Here is a 27,918-nt window from a genome sequence, read left to right on the forward strand (position 1 = left end):
GTTCTTAGTGGTATGCATGGGGATGAGCTGAGTTGTTCATTCACATTTTGGCATAAAGTGGTTATATATACTTGTGGATAGAAAACCAGAAGAACACCGCCATCATTGCCTAGTTGGGTGGTTCTATATGCACAGAGTCAGTAAACCAGATTGCATGAATACATGGACTGGTGTCAGGGATGACAGTATATACATAGCATAGTGACAAAGAACTACAACAGTACAGTTGCCATTACAAAATCAGTCATAGACACAAATTGCATACTCATATCAATGAATGACGCCTTCAGAACTGCTGGTATCATTAACTCTATCAGTCATAACATATCCTCAATTGTTGAAATCCGGAAAGCTGATCAAGATAAGTTCCATTATTTGAATTAATCTCAGAATTTTATAGTAAAATATATCTAATTCTGATAAAATTGTATTTATTAATATATTACTATTCTAATTTGTGGTTAGAATGGATGTCTCAGGTTTAAATTAAGGGAAATCCCAAGTGGGGACATTACACCAGCCTAGCATTTTGATAAACCCAGCAAGTCTATCCCAGACTTGTGAATCTGGAAAACCTGTTGGTTCTTGAAGAACTCCAAAGTCCCAAAACCCAAACTTGGGCAGCAAAAAATAAACAGAAAGAAAAGGAAAACCCTAACGTGACTAGAAGAACAATAAACCTAGACCTAAAAGCTAAGTTACCGATTTGGGTACGGATACGGATACAAGTACATATTTGTAGGTACGGCAAAAAAAAGATTCCCTGGGTACGGGTACGGGTACGGGTACGTCCGTACATACATACATATATGTGTATGTTCAAACATTATAGACTATAACATTGTATAACTACAAGAAGAGTGATACTCATAAATCCATAATTGCCAATAAATATCAAAAAATAGAATATTTTGATACCTCATTCATAATTTGCAAAAAATGAAAATGCTCAAGTTTCAAAATGTCATTACACAATGAAAATTCAAATTATAATTGATTTTAATATTCATGTTCTTCATCAGAAGAGTCAAGGTCAATATCAACATTTGGTTCAATTTCATTTGAACCACAATCAATTGGATTGCCACTACCACTAGTTGTGTCAAGTGCAGAAGCTGGTTCAATTTTATTTTTCAAACATTTGACAAAATACCAAATCATTAACAACACAAGGAAAGTGATTTCACAAAACATAAGCAAACAGCTGCCACATATGCATAATGTAAATCAACTGAAATCAATCTCAGTATTGCTGATATAAAGTTTACTAACCCTGTGTTGATATGTATAGCTCGCAAATGCAACTGAAATGATATTTAATTGCTTGCTTGCTGGCATATTCTGATAAAAAATGCTGTCACGAAGTTGTGGGAGTGAAACTGAGGTTTTAGTTTATGAAACTATGCTTGGGTACAGCCCTTTGGTACTTCCTAGATGCCTGGGTTCTCTATGGGTTCTTCACAGAGTGACCCATAGAGAACCCAAGTACCTAGGAAGAACCCGAACAGTACCAATACCAGGACCTGAGCTAAACTAGAAGAATCCGGTAACTTAGCCTAAAAGAATAGACAAAAAAAACAATGGTGACAAAACATATGCTCCAAACAAAAACAAAAAAAGAACAAATAAGTGATTTTGCTAAAAAATAGAATTAAGTTTAAAAATTTCAGATACCAATAGGTATGCTAAACAAAACCATTACAAATTTCAAATTTTGAAACATTACATACTAATTTAAATTCAGTTTTCAATATCAGAAAGATCAAATTAGGATCTCATGATAGATAAGTTCTGAGTTCACTAATCAGCACTGTAGGTCTTAAATCAAAAAGATCAAACTAGAATCACGGAATATTTTTAAAATATTTCAGCATCTAAAAACACAGACCCCAGATGCACCCATAGGAGATTCGTTTCAGAATCCGATTCTGCCCGAAAAACCCACGATTCAGCAACCTAGGTGCATGCCATTGTAACTTAAACCGTACACATATGCTGGGAAGAAAAACATAATGGTTGAGCCAAAGAAAAATTATGCGCAGGCAGAATTTGTCTTCAATGCTGCCACTTTTCATTGTGGCAGGATTTTAGATAGCTTAAGCCAGGCAAATGTATTTTTGCTTATGGCAATTTCATGTTGAGTACAGAACTGATGTGCTCTCCTTACTTATCCAAGCCTGAGCAGAAGTTTAGATGTCTGAAACGCTTTTCGAAATGCCAGCAGTGTTTCTGAGTGGCTTAGCCGCATTCAAAGTGAGTCTAACTAGAGTTAATATTGCTGGCAGAAATTATGTCCACTTAAGCCAAAGCAGAGCTTTGACTCATTCACGCCACCTTTGCCATTATGCCCTTCAACGAAAAATCATAATCACTGAAACCAATTTCAAGGCCTCAGTTTGAGATAAACAGCCAAACCATTGGAAAATTTAGCCATTTTCATACTCTTCACCACAGCCATTGGCAATCTTGAACCCCATCATTATTTCATTTTAGAACAGCTGCAACCTTGATCAACCTGCGAAAGCTGTTAGTTGAAAAAAATGACCATGACAACACAATAAACTTGCAACCTAACAAGGAAGACCACAACTTGCATTGGATTTACAGATTTCATAGGGATGCAACACTAAGCAATGCACATGATGAAATATATATGCAAATATTATTCATGAGTTTCAATATAGATGAATAAATATGATATTATGGCATGGACCCACAACATGAGATCACAATCTTAGGCACAATTATCAAGCATTGGTGTATGTATGTATTGTTGAACAGTTGAAGGCGGTGATGTATGACAGAAAGAGCCAAACCACTGTTAATAGACTCAGACTCAGAAAGCTGATTTTTGGCTCAGAATTGAACCCAACAAAAACTTTGCACAGAATTGCCAAATTTAGGCAAGACTGATATATAGCTATTTTAATTAAAAATATCACATATAGAAAAACTCAACCAGACTTGCCAAGTCTCGCAAAATGATAAGGCAGGTTTTTACTACTTGGACTCAGAACTAGGAGTCTCAGCTAGTCCTGTAAGACTGACCAAAACAGTCCCATGCTGAATAAATTGAGAGTTTCTATCATACATTCACAAATCAGCTTGTTCCTTTGTTCCACATGTGAAATAGAAAAAGAAAAAAATTTTGAAAAAAAAAGAAATCAATTGACAACATAATAGCTGATAGCTGACAAAGAAAGCTTCTCAGGTTGACCATTGCTTCTGCTACAAATCCTAATAGGATTTCAAAGGTGCCTGAGAGGCTAAGATGGATACCAAATAATTCCTAGCATCATTGCCTTACAATTGTGATTTGTTATTCCTGCACGTCCATAAGAGAAACAGTGTACAAAATGTTCCATGTATCAACACCTCAGAACAGTGAAAAATACAAAACAAACTAGATCACCCTCATTCTATGCATCATGGATCTGTTTCATTTCGGTGCAAAGATCTTTCTACCCCAGTCACAGCAAAGGTCATGGGGGTAGTACACATTTCAGTTTTCTTTAATGCCATGAAGTCTCCACGGAACACTTGGCATTAAGGAGGTTCCAGGACATGTTTCACCTGGCCCCAACACCCCTAGACATGCTATGGTATTATTGAGTTTTGCACTGGTTGTTCTTCTAGTATACGCTTTACCATAAACATGTAATGCTTTAGCCTTCCATTCACAATATCCCAATCTAATATTCACCCGCTTCATGCCTCATTGAGGGGTACTTCCCTCAAATGACTATTTCAACTTGTACTTGGAAATTATGGTTCCAGATTTAAAAAGTTTTGGTTTACCCTCTCTTGCTTTGGTTTTTAGCTTTACATCTTAATATTTAGTTACTTTCATAATATAGGGATCCTTTTATTCCTATCATATTTGGTGTAACTAAATGTACTTTCATTCCTATACTATGTATACATTAATATAGTTTATTTATTTGTGTACATGTAGTGCCATGCCCTTAATATAAATACATAGGATGCTTGAAATAAAGTGCTCCTCGATCATCACTTTTAGTGGAAGGCAGAACTTGGAACAGCAATGAGAATTTTTGGAATTCGGATCTCAATTTCTAGAAACCTGGTTACAGAGCCTGCTGTATTGGATCTGGGGCATCTTGATACTCAACCGGAACCCTATAAGACCAAAAATATTTCTGCAATAGGTATGAGAATTTCTGGAATCGAATGTCAAAAGGATGAAATTTCCATGCTAAGATTTTCTCCAATAAGTATTCATTAAGTTTCTGTGTTAGAATCAAGTCTACTTCTGTCTGGTAATTCTGAAAATTCGGGACAATGTCGGGATGAATTGAAATTCAGGAAACAATTTCCAAAGATTAAGATAATTTACTTCAGTCTGTTCATTCTCAATACTCAGAGAATTTCAAAGAGATGCAGGGGCAAATTTTCCTCAAAGTATCTGAGACTATCCAACTTCACTCACAAAAAGCCTTTAAAAACTCAAAAAAATGGTCACAATTTTCATGAGTCATTGTAGAGACATCATTCTGAGAGAAGCTTTGACCAACAACACTACGAAGGTTTTCTTTCTAGCTATCGAAAAGAAACAAGTTATATTGATGTTAACACGTGAGAAAAATTGGTCAATGGGTACAAAAGTACAACCATTGAATTTAATGCAAAAATTATAAATATCGTCTCTCCCCATGAATCCATAGACAATATTATATGTTCCTTTAAATCAATGAGCTTAAACAATAGATATATCATCAAGAAAATAGTAAAATACATTTGGTACCCATCATGCATTTTAAATAAATTTGATGAAAGATATCCTTCTACAAAGAAAATAGAATATGTATTGAAAACCTGCTGTATACATTGGCATTTTCATCCCTCATGAGAACTAGAACTTCTTTTGCCTGATTGAAATCTTCCTGAATTACAGCAACAATTATGTTAACTGCATCATACCGAGGATCAGGTCGCAGGTCTCCTCTTGACTCTGCATGGATCTGGTCAACAGAAGATTTAATAAGCCACCTTTATTCTGTTAAAACTTAAAATAACCTCATCTACTTTTAATTTTTCAAATTTATTTTGGATTCACAAAAGAACCATTAACACAAAATAACAAAAGGAAAATGAAGGTAAAACAGTAAACAGAGCCATAAGTTTCCCCAACTCAGTGAAGAGGTTAGTGGCCAACACCACATTTGAGCTCGACACGCACTTTGAGCTTTGAGCATTATTCAAATAGGTTTTCAAATTTGATGCAAAACACTATAAGCATTGCTTCTATCTATCTATCTACATGCATTGATGTTTTCTGTTTCAACAGCAAATTCTTTGAAAAGAATTTAAATCATAAATTCAAAGACTGGACAGAGCACCGATCTGTCATCCTTTCTTGGTTACACAATCTTAAGCAAACATGTAAATTCACATTTATGTCACTGTAAGCAATATACAGTTACATTACTCCCATTATGTTTTCTTTTACTTTTCTGTCAACTCATGACAGTTGTAAGCTGTGTACTTCTGCCTGACATATAAAAGAAAGGAATTCATTAAACTAGAATAAAAATTGGAGAATAGAAAGGGTATAGCATATGGTTACCTCAATGCTCATTAGAGTTAACTGTTGGCCTGCACCAACACTTGCAGGATCACGAAAGCCAGTTTGACTAATAGGAGTCTGCTTGGCTCCTGCTGGAGAAGGAGCTGAAATCTGAGAAACATCTCTCCAAATTTTGGGACTCTCTTCATGGATTGCTTCCTTTTGTAATTTTCCATCTGGCAACTTTTTACTTGGACTGCTGACAGGGATGTTTTCATCTTCAAATTGGAGCTTCTTTGAAATGTGATGAGCTTCAAGCCACTCAGAAGATTCAGATAGCCTATCTGCACACTGCATATGGTTTAGTAAAGGCTTTGTGATGCTATCTTGATCTAATGAATTAAGGTTTCCAATTTGATTTACTTTTGCAGAAAAAGGTTCATGTGTTTGAAAATATGTTTCTGCACATTGGGAGGAATTATCTGATCCACTTATAGATACACCAGTCTCATCAAGCTTTGGAGAAGCAAGCTTAAAGCTATCATTATAACTTGGAACACCAGCACTATGTTTGCCATTCATTTCCATTTTAGTCACTCTGGCATTTTGCAAAGTATGGATGATCTTATTATCTACTTGAGAATTTGGAAGGTTACCCACGCTATCACCTTTTTTCTCAGATGCACCACTCAAACTTTCAACTTTTGCCTGCAACAACCAATTTACCACAGCAGATCTGGATGGTGGTGGCTGTGGAGGGGCTAGAAGATATAACACAGAGCCATTATTTTCATAATGCTTTGGAATACCCATTATAGTATCAGCACCATGGCATTTACCCTCAGTATTTCTATCCATACCCTTCCTCTCATTCAGGCTCGTCCCTTGGTCTGTTTTCATGAAAAATGGATGAAGATATTCGGTTTCTCCAGATTTCACTGCGTGGAACATATTTTTCTTAGTCCTGATGGTCTGTATCCTTGAAGAAAGAATACAATAGAAAAGCTACATAAACAATTTTAGAAATGTAAAAGTGTCCTTCTAACTAATATATAGCAGTAACCACCTGACCATGTCAGAGAAATGCAAGCAGAAGAGAACCAAACAAAGCACCTATCTAACGTTCTGTAAAAAAGGAAGATGAGCATTCAAGAGCCACTGCCATCAGGAATGTCCCAAGTACTATTTATCAAAGCTAATATAAGAATTGAGATTGAATGACATTTGGGTTTGAATATAGTTGTTTATCAAAGATCCACCAAACACAAACAATGGTGAAGAATATACATATTTTAAGAAGCCAACATTTTGAAAACAGGGAAGGATCTAGTATAAATGAAATTGACATGGATGGTTACCCAATTAGCTTGATGATAATACCCTTATGAGGATCGTGATGATGAGACAACTTGATGGAACACTGTGGATGTAGCTCAACATTGATGGTTGTCCAATAATTTAGGATATCCATAATTTGGGAGATTTGGGAATAATACCCTTACGAGGGTCATGAGACAACTTGACAGAACACTAAGCATTGATGATTGTCCAATAATTTAGGATATCCATGATTTGGGGAGATTTATAACAGGTTATGAGGTATCCTGGTGAAGTTCTACCTGTTCCAAGAGTTGTATTCAAGATAAGTTTCTAAAGCATATATGGTTATGTTTGGTCCAGATGTTTTTAATTTTCGATCAATGTATTAGTAATTTTTAATTTTAGTACAACAAGCCTAAGAAGGGGTATTAGAATATACTTACTTTTGCAATAAAGTCACCATAGTGACTTAGTTGTGTATAAAAATCTTAGGTATTATATATATTTATAATTTTGGCCAAGCGTGACATTTATTTACTGTCAATTACATCTCTCGAACTCTATAAGGAGATGAACCTCTTTGTAATAGACACTCCAATATTCTATAATATTATAGTGTTATCATCTGTATACCTCATTTGTGCTTATTGCTCATTTTTTTTTTATAAACACAACTTACATGTGATTTATAGAAACACAATTTTCATTAAGTTCAGCCATAGCCAAACAGTAGTTTCAAAGACATAATTCATACCTTCAAAAATGGAACCAGCTATCACTACAGACACATCAGGAAGATCCTCCAACTTCCCATAATAGACTCCACCATGCTCTACGGATGTGAGGTTACCATTCTCAATGTCTAGTTTTATCTGATCCTTAGTTGGCGGCTTCTTATGAAATCCCAAGGGAAACAACTTACCTTCTAAACAATCTTTCTGACTCTCTGAATATAATTCTATGTCTTCTGGTATAATAGAATCACTATCATCCCTCACAAAAAGTTGGAGCTGCTGTCCAGAAACATGTAACAAGTTCTCACTTTCACTTTCAAGCCTCTTTTCTTTACAACTTGTTTGACATTCATCACCAGGCTTCTCCAATGTGCCTAGCAAACCTCTTTTCTCAATTGAAGGTTCCTTGATGCCAGTATCATTGAGAAGATCATCACTGCAGCACTGTCTTTCCTTGCTTGCGGCTGGTGTAATTTGCTGCTGCCAACCATACTCACTTTCCCAGCTCCTACTATGAGAATTGCATTGAGAAACCTGATTGATTCCATTTGAAGTATCTGCCACCTGTATCCTTAAAGTAGATTTTCTCTGACACGAGTCTTCACTATCACTGGCATATAGCAAACAAGTCTGCAGTTCTGGGCATGCAGCTACTGCTGTTTCTTGAATTTCCTTGCATTGTACAATGCCTCCACAAGTTCTCTTTTCTGAAACCGATTCCTTCAGCATGAGAAGACCTGATCCCATGCTGCACTCTTCTCTTAGCAAATTTTTAAGATCTCCAGGCTCAATGCCAATGCAATCATGCTTTATATCAGATTTGTCCTGAAATTTCTCCCTTGGACACTCTCTCTGACTATGGCAACTATCATCTTCAGCCTGATTCTGTTTGCTATTTACCAAATCTTCACCTGCAACTACTGTCCCTGGTTTCAGAGAGAATGGAGCTTCTTCATTACAAATATCTCTTCCATGTTCATTATGCTGCTCCCCACAAACTTCCACAGTATGTTCAACTGCCTTCAGCTTAACCAATGGCAGTGGCCCATACTGAAAAACTTTGTCATCCACCACCTTATTACCATATTTTCCAGAGCATTCTTTTAAGTCAAAAGACTGTATAAAGGCACTATCCTTTGGAACCATGGATAAACGGCATTGTTCAGGAGTACCACCATTCAAATATTCATGTATGTCTTCAGTCCTTTGGCATTCCTTCTCCAAATTGTTCATACTTTGTTTACATTTAGCACCATGCTGAGTTTCCCTATCCTTAGTCAGCGTTTCCAAATCATTACAATGCTCCAATTCCAATGTTCCAGTCCTGCTCTTTCGCTTTTTTCTCATTAGGTCCCTCAAGGACAACTCCTTTGCCTCATCTACATTTTCCATATTTACTGAACCTTTCTCCTCCCACGAATCAGTCACAGAAACATCAACATTTTGTACAAAAGCAGTTTTACTTGTTGAGCTATTAGCACCATTTTGTTCCTTTAATGCTGAATTACAGATTAAAGGTACACTGTCACTAGTGAACGAATCTTTGTAAACTCCTTTGTTCGACAACGGCAATGAGCCCCACACTGCTCGATTCACAACTGACTCATCTGCAGATGATGATGAAGTAGTTATGCCCCTGGAAATATTATCAGAGGTCTTTGAAATAGGTTTTCTCTTCTTCCTTCTATTCCTTTTATCCAGCAGAGAAGCAGTTTTGGAATCTTCAACAAGATCATCCCACCCACCATCCACTTGTGGAATTATATTTTGAGGTGGAGAGACATTATCCAGATATTCAGGAACTTCTTCTCCACTTACATGACCTAAATGATTACTTTTGTCCCTCGTGTAATCTTCAACATCTAAAATTGAACTAAGAATCTCTTCACACTCTTTCTGCGATGCATGCTCAAAATTTGTATGAGCCATCTCCAGAACCCTCTCTATCGAATCAGAATTCAACAACTGACTTAAAACTATTTCTTCATCTTCTCTGTCCTCGGTATTAGCTTGAGAGGATGCTAACCATCTTAATAGTTCAATTGCTTCCTTATCTACATCCTGCAAACATGAATCTTACCATTATCTTATATAATGCTTAAATGCCCACTATATGAGAAAAAAAAATAAGAAAAGTAAAACCATACAAAAATTGAGAACATCTAGATCAATACCTTCAGCTCAGTACTTTGCGTCATTTGAGACCTTACAACATCCTCATCAACCAGTGCTTCAATTACATTAAACCCTTTTTCACCTGGAACAAGAATTCTTGTATCAGTTGCTGCATCCAACAATCTAATGGGAGAGGACATGGGGAGTTCAGGTATGAGATCTTTGTTATTCGCTGCTTGTGTATGCTTCATCAGTTGGTCACACATACCCATAGATCTCTGACATGAAAAACGCTCTTCACTTGAGTTTGAGCCGTCAGTTTTTGCCTGCATTATTTGTCTATTTTGATCTGCTATGTCATTTGCTTGTGACAACATGAGTGAGTAAGATTTTGAAAAATTTGTTTTCTGCTCCTCCATATTAACGAGTTTTGACAAGAAATTATGATATTCTTGTCCATGTGAAAGGGTTTTCAATACTCTTTCTGAAGATGGTTTCTGATCATCAATCTTCTCTATAGCCATATCCATGCCCGTTCTCAAACATTCTTCCTGAAATGAGAATAACAAAGCACTAATTTAGTAATTAGTTAACATACAAAGGGATGATTACAAAAGCCAACGGTTCAAGATATGGCTACAGGTAAATTACAAGCATACATAAATTATATAAAAGATTGTGAGAAACAAACCTCCCAAATTTGTATTAATGACTGAACCATTTTCACCTCCAGTCCAGCTTGAGACAAAGGAAAATACATTAGTTGATGCTGGTTCAAAATTTCTGCAGAACAGCATTATTAAGATATTGGAGTGTGCTTTTTCTCTCTGGGTTGACTATCCATTCAAAAACACATAATTAGAATATCTCTCTTAAGTTTGTCTCTACCTTGTACACTCGTATCTCCCTCAAGATCGCAGGTGCTCTGTCGCTTATACGGTGGCCGCCTTCCTTGGCATGGAGAAACCTCCATGAAATCTGGCACACCTAATGACCAAACCCATTCACTGGGAACTTTTGATCTCAGCCATAGTTCACAGTTATTACTAAGAGCCTTGGGTGTATTTCTGTTGTCCTCACCAGTTGAATTGCTAATGCAATGCCTTATAGATGATTTAATATGTTCAAGCGAACTCGGGGTAACTGGTTCAACTTCATTTCCATAACAGATTCCATCCCTTCTCGAAGATTTAGTATATTCAAGAGGACTAGGTGTAACAGGTTCAACTTCAGTTTGATGAGAGGCTTGCTCAGAATCTAATGCAACTAAATTATCATCAATAGACTGCCTTCCAACTCTGAGCTTTAAAGCAATATCCCTAAAAAGGCTAGATTTTTTTGAAATACCATCTGGCAAAGGATAGCGAAATTTCACTTTTGATAAATGTATGTGACCCATTCCATACAAATTATGATCAATCTGTAAAATGCAAAAAAAAAAATGATAATTCCTTTTATGTTAAATGCATAAGAGTTAACTAAATGAAATTACATAAACACTGGTTTAAAAAGCAAACAATGAATTAATAGAAGATTTTTTGACAAACTCTGTTTTGTATGGTAAAAACTGTTTCCATCAACCAGAAAAACAGAATAAAAATCTAAAAGATAGAACTCGAAAGCATCAAGAGACTTAATGTGCTTTCATATGAGTCAGACTAAAAATTATCTGACCCATTTCATACAAATTCAAATTGTGATCAATTTGGAAAATGCATATAAAATGCCAACAGATAATAACTTAAGCATTCAAGTTCAACATAGATAATCAATTATTTTCCTTTAAGGTAGATTGCATAAGAATGAACTAAGTGAAAATTTAAAAAGCATTGGTTTAAAAAATAAACTAAAATTTCAAAGACAACTTTAAACAGACTTTACTTTGTGTGGCAGTCTAGCTTTCATAGACCAAAAGGACAGAACCAAAATCTGACAGAGAGAAATCAAAGACACTAAAAAACTTCTTGTTCTTTAATGTAGCAGAGATTATAAAAGTATGTGACCTATTCCATACGAATTGTGATCAATCTATAAATGCATACAAAATAGTAATGGGAGATAAACCTTAGCATTCAAGTTCAATAAAGATAATCAATTACCATAGTTGCCAGGAGGCTGGAACTGGTACTGGTGCAGGAAATGAGTAACGGTAATGGTATGCCAGTTTTTCTTTTAAATAGGAGATGGTTACATGAAGACACTATATATAATATTTGCTAATAATAAAACAATGATATATTGTATAAATATTAAACAGACATCAAGTTTAACTCTAAAACCACTATAATGAATTTAAAATCTTAAAAATAAACTACACATTTAAAAAAAAAAAATAAATTGATAAATATTAATCATTTTTAATTTTAAATTACTTCAATTAAGAAATTAAAGTAAATTAAAAAATAATTAATATAATATAAATTTGTGGTTTCTATTAACAAATTATAGTTTACAATTAAAATGTTTAACTTAAACTTTTAATAGTAGATACAAAATATATAAATATTAAATATTAAATAACTAATTTTAATTTAATAAAACCTCAAAGTTCAATTTAAGTATTTATTATTTAACCCTAAAATTTAAAAATTTGATTGTAACTTTTCAAAGTAAAACTTGTAAAAATATAAACAATAAAGGTTTATGGCTATGGAAGAAAACGTCAGGAAAAGAAAAAAGATCTTCCAAGCAGGACTGGGATAGGGCTGAGCAGATAGTTACAAGATTGAAAAAGGAAGCCAACTCTGCAATCAACATTTGCCAACTTTGTTTGCTAGTTTTGTCATAATTCCTCAGGGCTCTGCAACTTCTACAGCCAATAACAAATTTGTATGCTACTTTTGGAACTCCATTTGCCATTTTGCAATCGAAGATCTAATGAATCACATTCAAAAGATCTCGACGATGAATGGGTGTGATTTGAAACAGTCAAACATGAATTGTGAATGATTTTTTAGAATTTTTTTTAAGGGTTTTTAATTCAGTTTTAAGTTTTTTCTTTTAAACTGAACAAGATGTGGTCAGGATGTCTCTTATCTTGGAAACATATTTGTACACATCTCTGGTATGGGAAATATGTCCCAGACTCAAGGTTGTGTCCCAGAGGGTGGGAGACCCGTCTCCCTACAACACTCTCAATCACTCTCTTTCTGGGTCAAATGCATAAGAATGAACCTAGTGATAAAGTTAAAAAACACTAATTTAAAAAATATACCACCAATCCAAAGAATATTTTATAGCAGACTTTAATTTGTGTAATAGCATTTCCATCAACCATAAAAAGTAAACAGAACAAAAATATAAATGATACAAATCAAAAGCACCAACAGACATATCATGCTTTTATATTAGCTCAAGCTATACAGCACAAAGTTCTTAAAATTTGTTACATAGAAAAAGTCACAGATTTGACTCCAGAGGTGATTAGGTTTGTACACTTATTTGAATAAATATAAAATAATCAACAATCAATACCCATGTGAACTCCCACAAGAAGCGGCTTCATATACCAAAAGGGTGTCTCACTTAGTGTTAACTTATAACCTACCTTTAGATTTAGGTTTTCTACAAACCCCTATCTTGACCTCGAATCTTGATTTATTTAGTGTTTGACCAATAATATTATTAGCAGCTAAATTTTCAGCTAGCGGAATGATACCTTCTTTTAAGGGTTAGAGAGTATGCACAGGAATCAGCAGAGTTCTACCCTGATCCTAAGCATTCAACCATGTCATCTCTGTATTTGGTCAGGATGTTGATCTTTAGTTATTCTTGTCTACTTTGTGTCAATTATATTTTACATTTCAGTATCATTTTACAGTTGCAAATTGTCTAGTATATGCTTAAGGCATTCCTCCAGTATTCTTTGTATTTGTTTTCCCCTTAAATTAATACCTATACATGAGATGCACTCTCCACGTTTATGTGGAACATATATTTCCTCATTTTCATGTACTTCGATATTCAAGGTTTCTGTAACTGTCACTTTATGCACTTGATGCAAGTAAAGAGATCGAAAATTGAGCAAAACTGTACAAAATCCAATTCAAAATTTACAGAAGTCTACAAGAATTGTGTAGTGGTGAATAAATTCATATTTCTATTTTAAGGATGAACCCTTGCATCATCTAGATTCTAGGGCAATGATGCAAAGTATCAAGAACTCATATGGAAGGCTCACTTCAGCAAGGTCGGAGGTCATTTTGGAGTTAATAAGACTGATTTGATTGATTTTGAATAAATATCTGATATTTTGTTTGCCATCTCATCGGATACAATAAAATTGTTACATCCCACTTGTGCCCTAGTTGTTAATATGTAGTATTTACGCCCCGATATATGTTGCACTAGTACATTTATGCTATACTTGCAGGATGTTTAACATGCCCTAGTTTTCATGATTAACTTGAACGAATGTACCCTAGTTTTGCATGTTTAAATGGAATGAATGTGCCCTAGTTTTGCATGTTTAATTGGAATGAATGTGCCCTAGTTTTTCAGCTTTAATTGGAATGAATGTGCCCTAGTTTTTCATGCTTTAATTGAATGTATATGTTCAGATGTTCATGCATATTTGATGTCAACTATGCTTATAATGATGACTTGATGAATCTTGATTGGTAAATTGATAAGATGTTTTACTTTTGTCAATGAATTATAAAATGTCAGAATAAGACAAGATTTTGGATCTAACTGATTAGCCACGTGTGTGTAGGAGATCGTCGTCCTCTGCGAAGGGAGGGAAAGTATCATTAGGGTGGGAGGTAAAGAGAAGAAAGAACTCATGCCGTCTGAAACTCTAACCCTGAGCCAGGTAGACTTACGATTGACCTTGTCAAACCTTGATAGTCATTGCATCAGGCAACCTAGATGGTCCATGCAGAGAATTTAGGGTTCATAACCCTAGGTTATGTTTGCGTTACAAGGTAACTCGTTAATATTATTTTAAGGAATTTTAATTAATTATTCTTTAAATGTCTCATGAGGCTCATGTAATATATTCATATATGTAAATATATGAATATATATTATACAATACTCTTGGAAAGGTTAAGTAACCTTAAAAATAAAATAAGGGTAAAATAAAAACCTTGTTATTTATTTAATTAAAAAAAAACATAACCTATCCTCTAGTCGCTAGAGGTGAAAGTGATGTGAGGAAATAAGTTTTAAATAAAACATTTTTACCTTATTCATAACGCTATGCTCATTACATATTTTCATTCAATGAGCAAGTTATAATATTTTATCGGGCATATAGGAGGTTTGCTAAAACAAAAAGTAATACAAATAAAAACCATTTTATCACACAACCTTGGTATATTTTTTATCAGGCATTTTGGAGAAAAGAGACTAAACGTATTATCAACATTTCATTGTATTCATATGAAAAAGAAGATATTTTATCGGGCATTATGGTGTGAGCCGAGAAGCTTCACCAGCAAGCTGGAAGAAGTGTAAAACACGTGAGGAGAAGGAATGATTTTCACATGACTCTTCTTGGCGGTTTGGGAAGGAAACATCTGGTATTAGGGCAATGAAGGAAGTAAAAAAAAGACGTGTTTCCAAATACATAAGCAAATTTGGATAAGAAACAATGGAATTCATTCTTCATCCTAAGGTGAGAAACAAGGATTTTGCTCTGCAATTTTTGTCATTTTCAGCTCTGCTATTTCGAAGTTTAGAGGGTTGCTTGAGAAGGGCGCTAGAATTACATTCTCTGACATGAATCTTCATTTCACAGGTCATGTATTCTGGGTATACCCTACGATTTTGTCTACATTTCATTCATTGTCTATTATGCTTTGAAATATGGTGTTTGTTTTAAAAAAAATGGTAGATAGATTGAAATGAATGAATTGCAGAATGCTCTCTGTTTAGCTTGAATTATATTTCTGGAAAAATACACCAACTGTAGTGAATATGATAGTGCTTTGAAAATTGTTTAAGGTTAAACCCTTCTGCAGTTTAAAAATGAAAATATGTACTATATCTGCCATTTTCTGCTATTAATCCAGATTTAATTCTGTTCTTAGAATTTAAGAAGGAATTGAAAAATTTGAACCAGTTCTTCTACCTATACATTAATATGATACACATATATATATATAAATATATTTACATGTATAAGTATAGCTCGGAGAATGCTATTATTATGTTATCGCTATTGTGGAAATACTGTTGTATACCATACTGAACAGGGGGTTTGCATACCCAAAATTACATTATGAGAATTTAACTTCATAAATGAATAATCTCTCAGCTTTGACTAAAACTGAAATAAAAATCTGAATAACAGAACCTCTGTTTCCTTCATAAAATTTTGTGGGCAATCTGTAGTTATCTGAGTTCCTTAATAGAACTTGTGGTTCTGCTTTTATATCTAGGCCTGGTTGTAAAATATACTCCCACTGTTAAAAACCCTTAGACTGTAGCAGCAATCTTCTTGATATTTGGGAAAATTTATTCAAAAACCTTGAATAAGAGCAGTTTGTTAAGTTTTCTTTAAGTAAATTAAGCCTAAAATCTGAAGCATCTGGTAATGCTTAACATGTATGTGAAGGTAATTTATATTTGTGTATACCTGTATATGTACATTAACATATACTGGTAGGTGTATATCAGTATGGTTACGACCAGTAATCAGCTAGATGAAGCAACTGGTAACACTTAACATATATGTGAATGTATATATATTTGTGTATACTTGTATATAAACTCAACATACGTCTGTAAGTGTATTTTAGTATGGTTTATAATTGCATATTACAAGAGATAACCAGTAAGGTTTCCAAACCATACCTCTCAGATTAGAGAGGGTGCGGGTGCTTTTTCTTAGACTTGGAATAAGAAGATTTCTTATCTCTTGTATGAGCATTTTCAGATTGGTCTAAGTCTGATATAACATCAAAACAGTAGCGATAGACAACCTATGTAATTGAGATTATCATCTCAGGACTATGAAATAAACTAATACCCTAGCCTGGGAAGGTAGTGGGTAGAAGGGCACCATTGTACTTCAATGCAGATAGCATCACCATTGAGAGATTACTCTCGAGATGCCTGGACAGTAGAAGAGTCATGTCAGGCATGGTTTATATTCCATACTTATGAGTTGGATGTATAGCTAGCGGCTCTTATGCCCCCTTTTTTCCCATGCCAGGGATTTAGTTGAACCATCACAAATCATTGCAATCTTTAATGAGAAGAAACAAACAGTAACAATAAGAGTACTAGAGCTGTTAACAAATGAAAGTTAAACATATATTTGGTCATAGTTCCTATATGAGTTCAGCCGAACCCATTTGACCTTAGATCCATGCCGAGAAGGGTGTGATCATTGACAATGCGTTAATTCATGCTTGCAATGTTAAACCTTGGCCAAGGTGGTGCTGCATAATGCATGCAACCGTTTGATCATCAGTACCAGATACACCTCTAGTCAGGAGCGTCATACTAATAGGGAGTTACCCTTAGTGTATGTCCAACTAATGCATGTAGGTCCTAACACCAAGTCTCAGATGGCATTGAATTCCACTTCCCGTTACCTCCCTGCGAAGGGTCGAGCCAATCCAGTTGGATATGGCACGAGGGACTAGATAGTCCATGGTTGGGCGGAAAAGCGCCCTAATGATACTTTCCCTCCTCACTAGTATCTTGGTAAAGTTATGAAGTTCAAAATGTTAGCATCAGATGAAATGTACTTTCTAAACCCTCTCTCTTTCTATTAATGCAATGTTATTTATTTTCCTATCTTACGATGATGTTTGGTTTAGATCATTGCAATTACTTTCAGTTATTGTTATCCCAAAAAAAAAAAAAAAAAAAATCTCTTCTTTTTCATGTTAAGTTGTAATGATCATGTTAACGTCTATATTTGTTAACAGTTATATTTGTTTGAGCAAGTTACATCTTTGAATAAATGCTTCATTAAATTTTAGAATGTTACAAAAATACATTGTATCTTGTAGCCCATTTGCAATTGCAAAGTCGGCTAACAAGAAGAAAGAAATATACACTCCTCTGCTGGCACTAAACAAGACTTATGAATCAATTTACATGGATTTCCTTACAGGTTTACCTACTACTAAGAATAGTAATGATTGTGTCTACGTAGTAGTTGACAGACTCTCAAAGATGATAATGCCTTCACAATGTGAAAAGACTGTCTCGTATCTAAAAACAACTAAATTGTACTTTCAAAACACATCGATCTAGTTTGGATTACCACCTACCAGCATATTTGATAGCGACCAGTGCTTCCTGTGGACAGGAGGCTAATCCTGTAGGATCTAACATTTCAAGCAACTCAGAATACAAAAGTACTACCATGTGCCATATGTTATCTTCATCACAAGTTTTAGGACACTCCCCAAAACACGTGTCCATATCATGAAGCTCTAACTCCTTTATTTATGCCACAAAACTCTGACATTGTTGGCCTTGTTCTACACAGTTGTTCTGTCGCATTACCAGAAAATTCCAAAACGAAGGATATGAATAGACAAAAGACTACCAGTTGCATTTCTTGCAACTGTCATGACTGCCATTTTCTACACTGGTATGCTAATGTAACATGGCTATCCTTTAATGGAAGCCAATACATGAAGACATCCTACATACAAACTCTTAGATCTTTTACATATAATTTGCATGATACAGTCTTGCAATTTTTTGTCCAAACTTGGTGTCACGCTACTTGTGTGCTCTCTTTGTCTAACCCTCTGATTTGATATTTGCACTGTACTATTCTTTAATTGCTTCTGGTCATAACACATTTAAATCTGTTTTGATTGTGTTGTCCGTTGGACACACCTGGGACGAAAAGAAAATATAATAATTGGCAGAAACAAAATCCTGCAAACATAATGCATTTCAAACATTGCCTCAGAAAAGAACTTAAAGGTCACCAAAATGGATTAAGATAAGAAAATCAAAGCCACCATTAGTTGATTGGCCATGCTGAAAGAATTCTACCATTTCAATGCTTATAACAAGTCGAATCTTCCTATTCTTCTCATTTATAGATTTTCAATATAATACTAGCAATACTAGTATTATCCTCAATATCTTGATCCTTAATTGCATTCTTGTGCATCCACGATACTGATATTTATTCCAGGAATATCAACCCCATCTCTATTAATTGATTTTCTTTAGAATGGTGAGGATCTGCTTGACTAATTGTCAGAACAGACATTGCAATGCTACCCATAGAAGCAAATATTGTTCTCAGGAATTTCTCAGCACGCCAAAAAATAAACATATTTTCAATTTCTCAAGATATTACTGGAAAAAACCAAGAAAATATCAGGAACCAAAAAAAAAGAAATAGCTGATTTTTTAAACATTTCAAGCCATCCTAATTACATAGAGTGGGAGTGAAAGTAAACAAGAATGTACATCATGAATTGAAAAGTGGATTTTTTTCATTAATTCTGAGATCCCTTATTACAGATTGTCAGATAATTGTAACATAAATGTTTTTAACAATGTTAATAAATGACGCAGCCAGAATGATAATTAACTTTTAATGCAATAAATTGCAGCTAAGGTAAATATGACTCATTAACCCTATAGTTCTCCTTAACTATCAATTTGAAAAGAATAAACTATACACAAACTGTTAACTACAGTTGACACCAAAAGTCTCCCCTCTTCAAATAACCAGGTAAATATGACTCATTAACCCTATAGTTCTCCTTAACTATCAATTTGAAAAGAATAAACTATACAAAAACTGTTAATTACAGTTGACAACAAAAGTCTCCCCTCTTCAAATAATCCTTAAGTTTGCAACAGTGGAAAAATTTATGTGGTAAATAAGGACAGAAATATCCTGTCTTAACAACATTTCATATTAATCACTTTGATCAGCAATATTTTCTATAATGTTGATAGCAGTATTGATGCCCATATTAATTGATCACAGTACTAAGAACTAGAAGAATGCTACTGAACACTATACTGATCAAGAATGCATAGGTCACAGTTCACACTAATGACAGAATGCTACTAACTAGTAATCGTAAGTTGATAACTAATCACAAAAGGAGTTATGTCAGAGAACGATAATGATGACAAATATCTCCACAGGTAAAACATTATTAACAGCTGATCTGTAACAATGAAAATTCCCAAACAATTACCTCAATAATATAAGTATATTACAAATAAAATAATGACAACAATAGCCATTGATGAGTAGAAGCGATAGCAAATCAATGACAACACTAACATTTCTGATGCAACAATAATGACAATTCAAAGGAGAGCATAACCATTTGACATTTTTGTCTAGTAATGACTATGCTCACAAATCATGAATAATGACAACTATTTGTTGTTATGAATGGCAATAATCATATTCACTAATCAGACAGTCATGTTCCCTATCCACAAGGTTTTCAAACCCAGTTATACCAGGTGTCTTCAGAAATGTAGATAACCATGTTCATTTTTGAAATAAAAACAGCAATAATTGTCGTTGTCCCTTGCCAACAGATCTAACTACTATTCAATAACAACTAGAAATCTTAATAACTACTTACAACTTTCAAGATGTATAAACCAATTATAAAATTTCTAAAATAGAATGATCACAAACTTGCATGTCTGAGACTTATATAGAGAAAACACTAAATTACTACTAGTGACATATTGCCAATAATTTATATCGGTGAAAATATTGGTCAAAGATATTTTGAAAAAGTCACAATATTTTCAATAAAATGTCAATAACCCTGCAAAGAAAAGATGTATCACAATATTTTAAAGATATTTACTTCTATGATTTGCTACTTTCTAAGGCACTTGCCTTCTCCCTGAAAGGACTCTTTAAAAGGGAGCATCTCTTTGCTTAAAGCCAGTTTAACTCCTCAGGGATCATCAGCCTCCATCATTCTAGATTTTAGCACTTAAGAGAGCTGCTCCCTATCCTTGAACTTATTTTTCTGCGAAGGGTTCTTTTTCTACTTCTATGTCTTGTTTTTATTTTGGATTTCTTGAGTACAAATATTGATCAGCAAATATCTAGGATTTGTTCTTATTGTATCTAGTTGCTATGTGTACATATCCAAAACAATTTTCTTGTGTTGTCTGAAGCAAGAACGATATTATCCCAACATAGCCCAGCCAACCTTCATAAATGATTTTTTAGATATTGCAACATAAAACCCCAGTAATCTATGCTTCACAATAAAACAGTGCCTTATCAATGGCAATGGTCTCTAAACAGCATTAAACTTGATTAAAAAAAAAATATTAGTTAGACATACATTTACTACATACCATTCTAAGTTTTGGAAAATCATTCACATGTTAAAATCATACAACTAAAGAATATAGAGTAGATTTGCATCTACAATTATGTAATGTCCCCTTCCCAAGCATAAGTCAAATCAAAACCCTTAGCCTATTATTTCATTTATCATGGGCTAATGGGATGGTGCAAGGAAAATAATTTTAAAAATTTAAGTTAAGTTGTCCAAAAAGTAACTTTAACTTGTATTTCAAAAAGGCAACTTATGTTTCATTATTTAAAAAAGATTGTTTTTAAATAGGGACCAAAAGTGACACTACAAATAAAGTTTGGGGGGAGAATGGAGCATTAAAATTATTAATATTATTCCTCAAAAAGGTCTATATATTACCGTTTGCATATTCCAAATTCATTTCTCTTGTGAATGAACATTACTCATCTTTTCTGCCCAAGGGCGAGAACACCCTTTGGTAAAGAATAGATTTGAAGATAAAAATCCACATATTCATTTAAATAAATTTCCATCTAAAAATTATCATTGTGTCGATAAGATGCAGAGTTCTTCCAATTTCAATCATTTGTTCAGGTGAAATTTTCAATATATAAAGTATTTATGGTGAATTGAGATCTCAGTGATTAAAATTATTAATATTATATTGGTTTGATTTGGCCGGCTATTCAACAATAATCTATGCAACCAAATTCAGTAGTCGTATTTAATTTGGAAGATTTTCTGCCAAAAAGTATTACACTATTTTTCAGATTTTGTATTGGTGGCTATATTGAGTTATGTAGCTAATAACAAGTATTTTTCTATAATGGTCAATCTAACCTTTTCACCCTACGCTCTCACCTTGCCCACATTGCGATCTTGGTGATCAAAAGGCGTTAAACTTTCATGCTTGATCATTGTAAAATTGCAAATTTCAGAAAAAAATTCAATCGTGGACATTATAAATTACTGTTAAAATAATAGAAAAATTCAATTTATAGGTTTCACGCTTGATCATTGTGAAATTGCAAAATTCAGAAAAAAAATTAGTTAGGGTTATTACTATTAGAATAATTAATTATTTTTAGTTAATCACCTTTAATTGTTCTATTAATGGTCATTTAGTTCATCATTTAATTCTTTTAGTTTGTTTATTTAATTTAGCTTAACAATTGCTTCTTTTATTAGAAGACAGATTTAGCTTTTTAGTTATTTTGCTTTTTAAGCTTTTTAGTTTCAGTTTAACAGTTTGTTCTTTTTAGACCACAATCTTGTAATTCTCTATATATACGTTGTATATTCATGAATAAATCATTCAATTATTTTTCATGGTATTAGAGCGGGTCGATGGGCTTTCTTAGGATTTGGCGAATTTTTTTAATAAAAACTCGTTAGCCTCTACCTAGAATTTATTCCAATAATTTTTTCTTCATTTTTTATGAAAAAAAAATGACACTGCTGTTTTTCAGAGGTTTGTGTTTTTACTTCCAGAATTTCGTGGGTCTATTTGTGAAAATTATGGGTTCTGAAGTACTGCAGTTCTTTTTTTTGTTTTAGCGCCTCTTCTTTCTGATAACCGAAGTCTCTGTTTTTTCTGCCAGTGAGGGCTTTATGACGAAGTGATTTTTTTTTGGAGGTTGCGTTTAATTCTACCCAAGGAGAGATCAAACCAAGGAAGTTTAAGGTGAGATGGCTAGGACCCTTCTGAATTGGCGAAGTCAAGGCCAACGAGGCGATCCGGCTGACAACGTTGGACGGAAAAGAGGTGCCCCGGGCTGTGAACGGCTCCAAATTGAAGCCGTACCACGAGCGACAGCCGCACCACCAAGTCCTAAGTGGAAATAATTAAAAATTAAAAAATTAGAAAAAAAAAAGAAGAAAACAAAACAAAGTGGCCATGTAATGTCCCTTCTCATTGATGACCTTCCAGTGGTCCATTAGCCTATCCCTAAGACCCATAGGCTAGGTGGAATGAAGAATGAAGGGTCCAGCATTGATGAAACGAGGACTTACTATTTTTATTAAGTCAGGGGATGGCTATTTTGGTGGCACTGTCCTACTGAGCTCTCCATGCTCTATCTTTGGGCGCGAAGATCATGCTTTTCGGAGCATTAGTTCTTGACTTACTACTTTTAGTAAGTGGCAGTATGGCATAATTCTATTTTTGGCAGTGGATAGGGTCCTGATTCTGCAGCAGTTCAGTGGTCTTCCTGGCTCAGTTTCATCCTGGTTTTGATAGTTATCGGTACAGGAGTCATATGTGACAAATTAAATATTATTTCCTTATCATAAGGTTTAATATTTAATTAATCTGATTAATTGCTACTGATTTATTGAATTTGGTATTAACGCTTATTTTTATACTAAGTATTTGGCGAAATTCATGTGTAATAAGGGATGTCGAATTTATTTGGAGGGATATTATTTTATATTGCATCTCTATTATTTGCCAAGTAATTAACGTGGGTCCATGCCTTCTTGGCATGAGGTTTGACTTAGGAGAATGGCGCTACACATGGGTCCACGTGAGGTGAAATGAACTGCTAATGAAGGAAGTGGAGTTTGGGGGAAATTTGCATTTGAATTTGGTTGATGAGAAGTTATAAATAAGAGCCTTGGGCTCTCATTTGAGGCATCTTGAAAACTTATAATGTTATGCTGCTGGTTTGGCAACAAAACTTAGGCTTCGGAGTGCGTCTCCCTAGTGCTACCTGGTTTCGTACTTGAAATACAGTACCTAGTTGTGCATCGTGTTCTCCTACATTCTCAGAGTTTGCTATAGACATTTTTCGTGGAAGTGATTCTGGAGACTTGCTGGTTTTTCCTGTGGCTGAAGCACATTTTCGATCACACCTTTCTGCTGGAGCAACCGACGGTTATGGGTATCAGCTCTATCCTCCTTCCTAGCCATGGCGATACATTTTGTGAGTTTTTAGCAATTTTAATTAAGCAATGAATTTCCTAGACAAAATCGAACTTTCTAGGTATAGCATGGGTTTTTGTACTTGCATTGGGATGTGTGCCAAATAAATATTGGGTTGTTTGGGTTGTAGTTTTGATTGGTTGCTGTTGTGAGTGATATATTGTGGGTTTGGGACTGGTTTGAGTTGATTCGGATGTAAAATGAGGGAGTTATGAGCATTTTGGTGTTTCCATAGGCTGCTGATTTGTACTTTCAGCCTGCAGATTGGTTGTAACAGAAATTTACATTCTTGCTGTAGAAATCTGCATTACTCTCCTTCTTTCATCACTATTTTTGTAAGGTTGTTTCAGTAGTACTGATCAATCATCCTTGCTGTTCTTATTTGTAATTCCCACTGCACAAGTGGAAGAGGCTGGCTTAGCCACCTTCTTGCTTTGTAATTCAATTTATGTACTCAGTCCTCCCACTGAATAAGTGGTCGAGTGATAAGTTTAATGCAATTGTCCTCCCGCTGAAATATGCGGTATAGTGATAGCTTAATGTAATGTCCTCCCGCTGAAATATGCGGTAGAGTGATTGAGTTTTAGTTTCTTGTTATTTTCCCTTGGCTGGTTTACCGCCGAGAGTTTGGTTTCTATTTTGCTGGATAAGTATAAGGGGCTGGCTTGCCGCCCAGGCATTGTAATTTTCAGTTTGTTTAGTGGTGCTAATGATCCCTAGAACACCGTATGCTCTCACCCTCCCAGATTGGGCTCTCGGTGAACAAAAGGTGGATGGGTTCCCTTTCAGCAGTTTGGATTATTTCTCTAACCTTAACGGGTTGTGGTGTTGCTTGTATCTCTTATTGTTAAAAAATCAAAAAAAAAATTACTGGGATATTACAGTGGTATCAGAGTTGGTTTTCCTGCCAGCCTGTGAGTTTCAGTGGGTTCAGAAGTCTCCATGAGTGACAGAGACGTCAGATACTACAACAGAGAGCAAAAGAGACAATAGTTTTAGATTCCGATAGTGTCGGAAGAGGACACTTTCTCAGAAGTACTGAGAAACAAAGGAAAGGATATAGACGTTTCAGATTCAGTGGATTCAATGGCAGATAGGACCACAGAACCGAATGAGGCACTTGACAAGAAGGCAGAAAGACAATTCACTGCCATGATGGACATGATGTCTCTACTGCTGGCCAAGCTTAACCAGAACGTTGTTGGGACCCCTAATCAACCCAACAATGGACCGGAACCCAGCACTTCTAATGCTCCTATAGGCAATGGAAACGGGAGTAACAATGGAGGTTCAGCCCCAAGGCCTTTACAACCCATATTTTTGCCCAAAGAAGTACAACAAGTTGAAACAGAGATACCCACAGCTGATGAAATAAGAAATAGCTACATGGAGTATGCTTCCCTTCCTGGTGAGATCCGAGATATCCTAACTCTGGATCAGTTTATGAATCAGAGAATGAAGAGAGAAAGGAGGAATGACTACAAGTCTGGTGCCCCAAGAGATTTCCAGCAAGCTCTTGGAAGAGTGACCATAGCATACTTTGATGGAAGCGCTAAGAGTACAGCTAGAGCATGGGTACAGAAGTTGGACAATTACTTGTCCTTGAGACCTATGCCGGAGGAGGACGCCATCAAGTTTGCTACCTTGCACTTGGATGGAGTGGCCCATGAATGGTGGTACCATGGGTTGGTCACCCTTGGTCACAACTTAGTCACCACCTACGCTGATTTCACCAACAAGCTGATTGAGAGATTTGACACCAGGGATCCAAAGGTGAAGTTTAGAGAACTTGCACAGCTTAGGCAGCAAGGTTCATTGCACACTTAAGTGGTTGAATTCCAAAACCTGTCAGTCATGGTCAGTAGCATCTCAGAGAAGCGGTTGGTTGTCCTTTTCACTGAAGGACTTGAAGAACCTTTGAGAGGATGGGTCAAAGCTTTTGATCCGCCCACCCTGGCAGAAGCTATCAAAAAATCTCGAAGCATGGAGTTGGCTGCCCCAAAGAGTAAAACTCAATCCAAGCCTTTCCCTTTCAGAAAGGATAAGAAGAAGTTCACGACCCAGACCAAGAGGTTCCCTCCGCATATGGATGATGGGCTCCATCAAGAGCTCCGGAGAAAGAATCTATGTTATTCTTGCAGAGAACCTTGGGTTCCCGGACATAGGTGCCATGGAAAAGGGAATTTGCATCAGATGGAATGCTATTCAGAAGATGGATCAGATTCTGAAATTTCAGAACAGCAAACTGAAGTTGAGGACAACAAGTATGAAGAAGCTCCTGAAGGGCCTGATTTTGGGTCAGAAGATAGAGGGGTGGTTGCTCAACTCTCGAGCATTCACAAAAAAGAATCCTTCAGGGTTCGTGGTGTGATTGGAGAGCATCGTGTCATTGCTCTCATTGACACAGGTGCAACACACAACTTCATTGATGAAAGGATTGTTGCAAAAAGGGGACTAGTGGTAGAGGAAGTTGAGGGCTTCAAAGTCATGGTAGCAGATGGCTCCACTATATCCTGTAACCAAATGATTTCCAACATGTCTCTGAAGTTGGGGAATCATGAAATCAAAGATGATTTCTTTGTGGTGAGTATTGGAGGGACTGATGATGCAGTCCTCGGGATTCAATGGCTGAGATCTCTTGGTGAGATCACACTAAACCTACAAACCATAGAGCTGAAATTCATGTTTGAAAGGAAGAAGGTAGTATTGAGAGGAATGTCGCATGGGGGACTTAAAGTGGTATCCTTGAAAAGAATGGAAAGGCTGATCCACCATAATCAGGTAGAGTGGGCAGCAGAGTGTTTGATAATGTCTTCCAATCCACTGATAGACAAGGGCAGCTATTCCTCAGATATTTCAACAATGATCAAGGATAGAAGCAAGATCATGGTCATGCCCTCAGAGCCACAAAAAGAGCATAGGAACTATCCTGGAGACATCCAAGCTTTGATAGCCAAGAGAAGCAAGGTGTTCGAAAACCCACCTCCTGGCAAACCTCCTAAAAGAGGAGCCGAACACATTATTGAGCTTGAAGGAGGAGCTAAACCGGTCATGACTACTCCTTACCGATATCCTAAGAAGTAGAAGGATGAGATTGAGAAAGCAATTCAGGAATTGCTTGATATGGGTTACATATGCCCTAGCAAAAGCCCCTTTACTTCGGCTGTTGTTTTGGTGAGAAAGAAGGATGGGACCATGCGCATGTGTGTGGATTACAGGGGCCTGAATCAGAAAACCATCAAGAATCGGTATCCTATTCTGAGGATTGATGAGCTCATTGACGAGCTACATGGGGCAGTGTTCTATTCCAAGATTGACCTCAGATCGGGGTACCATTAGATTAGAATGAGAGCATCAGATGTGGAGAAGACTGCTTTCAGATGCCACTTTGGGCATTTTGAGTTCCTAGTCATGCCCTTTGGTTTGACTAATACACCTGCTACATTTCAATCATGCATGAACAGAATCTTCTGACATATAATATTCAACAAATCTTGGAAAGAACATTTACAGCAGTTGGATGAAGTGTTGAGCATATTAGAATCTGAATCCCTGTTTGCCAAGGAGTCCAAATGTGAGTTTGGGATGGAAGAGTTGCTCTACCTCGGTCACATTATCAGTGCAGGTGGTGTGAAGGTGGATCCTGAAAAGATTAGAGCCATCATTGATTGGCCTACTCCCGAAAACATAACACATTTGAGGGGATTTTTGGGATTGTGTGGATTCTATCGGAGGTTTGTGAAGGGATATTCTCAATTGGCTGCCCCCCTTACAGATCTTACAAAGAAAGGAGCTTTTGAATGGTCCGAAAAGACACAGTCAGTATTTGAGCAGTTTAAAGGGATCATGAGTTCCTGCCCTGTTTTAGCCTTGCCCGATTTCACCAAGCCATTTGAGCTACAGTGTGATGCATCTGGAGAAGGTGTTGGTGCGGTCCTCATGCAGGATAAGCATCCTATAGTCTTTGAGAGCAGAAAGTTGAGAGGTCCCGAAAGACTATATTCCATTTATGACAAGGAAATGCTTGCCATAATGCATGCCCTTGCA

At 35.7% G+C, this 27,918-nt stretch overlaps 1 protein-coding gene across 6 annotated transcripts in view; it reads right to left on the bottom strand.

Annotated features, from left to right (window-relative positions):
- LOC131078095 (DNA polymerase zeta catalytic subunit) overlaps nt 1–27,918 on the bottom strand; it is a 143,279-nt gene that overhangs the window by 56,243 nt on the left and 59,118 nt on the right. For 4 of the 6 annotated variants that reach the window (XM_058015745.2, XM_058015743.2, XM_058015748.2 and 1 more), the window contains 6 exons: nt 10,585–11,116; nt 10,388–10,479; nt 9,756–10,247; nt 7,602–9,642; nt 5,588–6,465; nt 4,837–4,982 (listed from right to left, as the gene is read on the bottom strand). In XM_058015745.2, coding sequence (XP_057871728.2) covers nt 4,837–4,982; nt 5,588–6,465; nt 7,602–9,642; nt 9,756–10,247; nt 10,388–10,479; nt 10,585–11,116 — 4,181 coding nt within the window. The remainder of the gene's footprint in view (nt 1–4,836; nt 4,983–5,587; nt 6,466–7,601; nt 9,643–9,755; nt 10,248–10,387; nt 10,480–10,584; nt 11,117–27,918) is intronic. The other 2 variants (XM_058015747.2, XM_058015746.2) reach the window with 2 other exon arrangements.

This window comes from Cryptomeria japonica, chromosome 9 (genome assembly GCF_030272615.1).
Source record: "Cryptomeria japonica chromosome 9, Sugi_1.0, whole genome shotgun sequence".
NCBI lineage: Eukaryota > Viridiplantae > Streptophyta > Pinopsida > Cupressales > Cupressaceae > Cryptomeria > Cryptomeria japonica.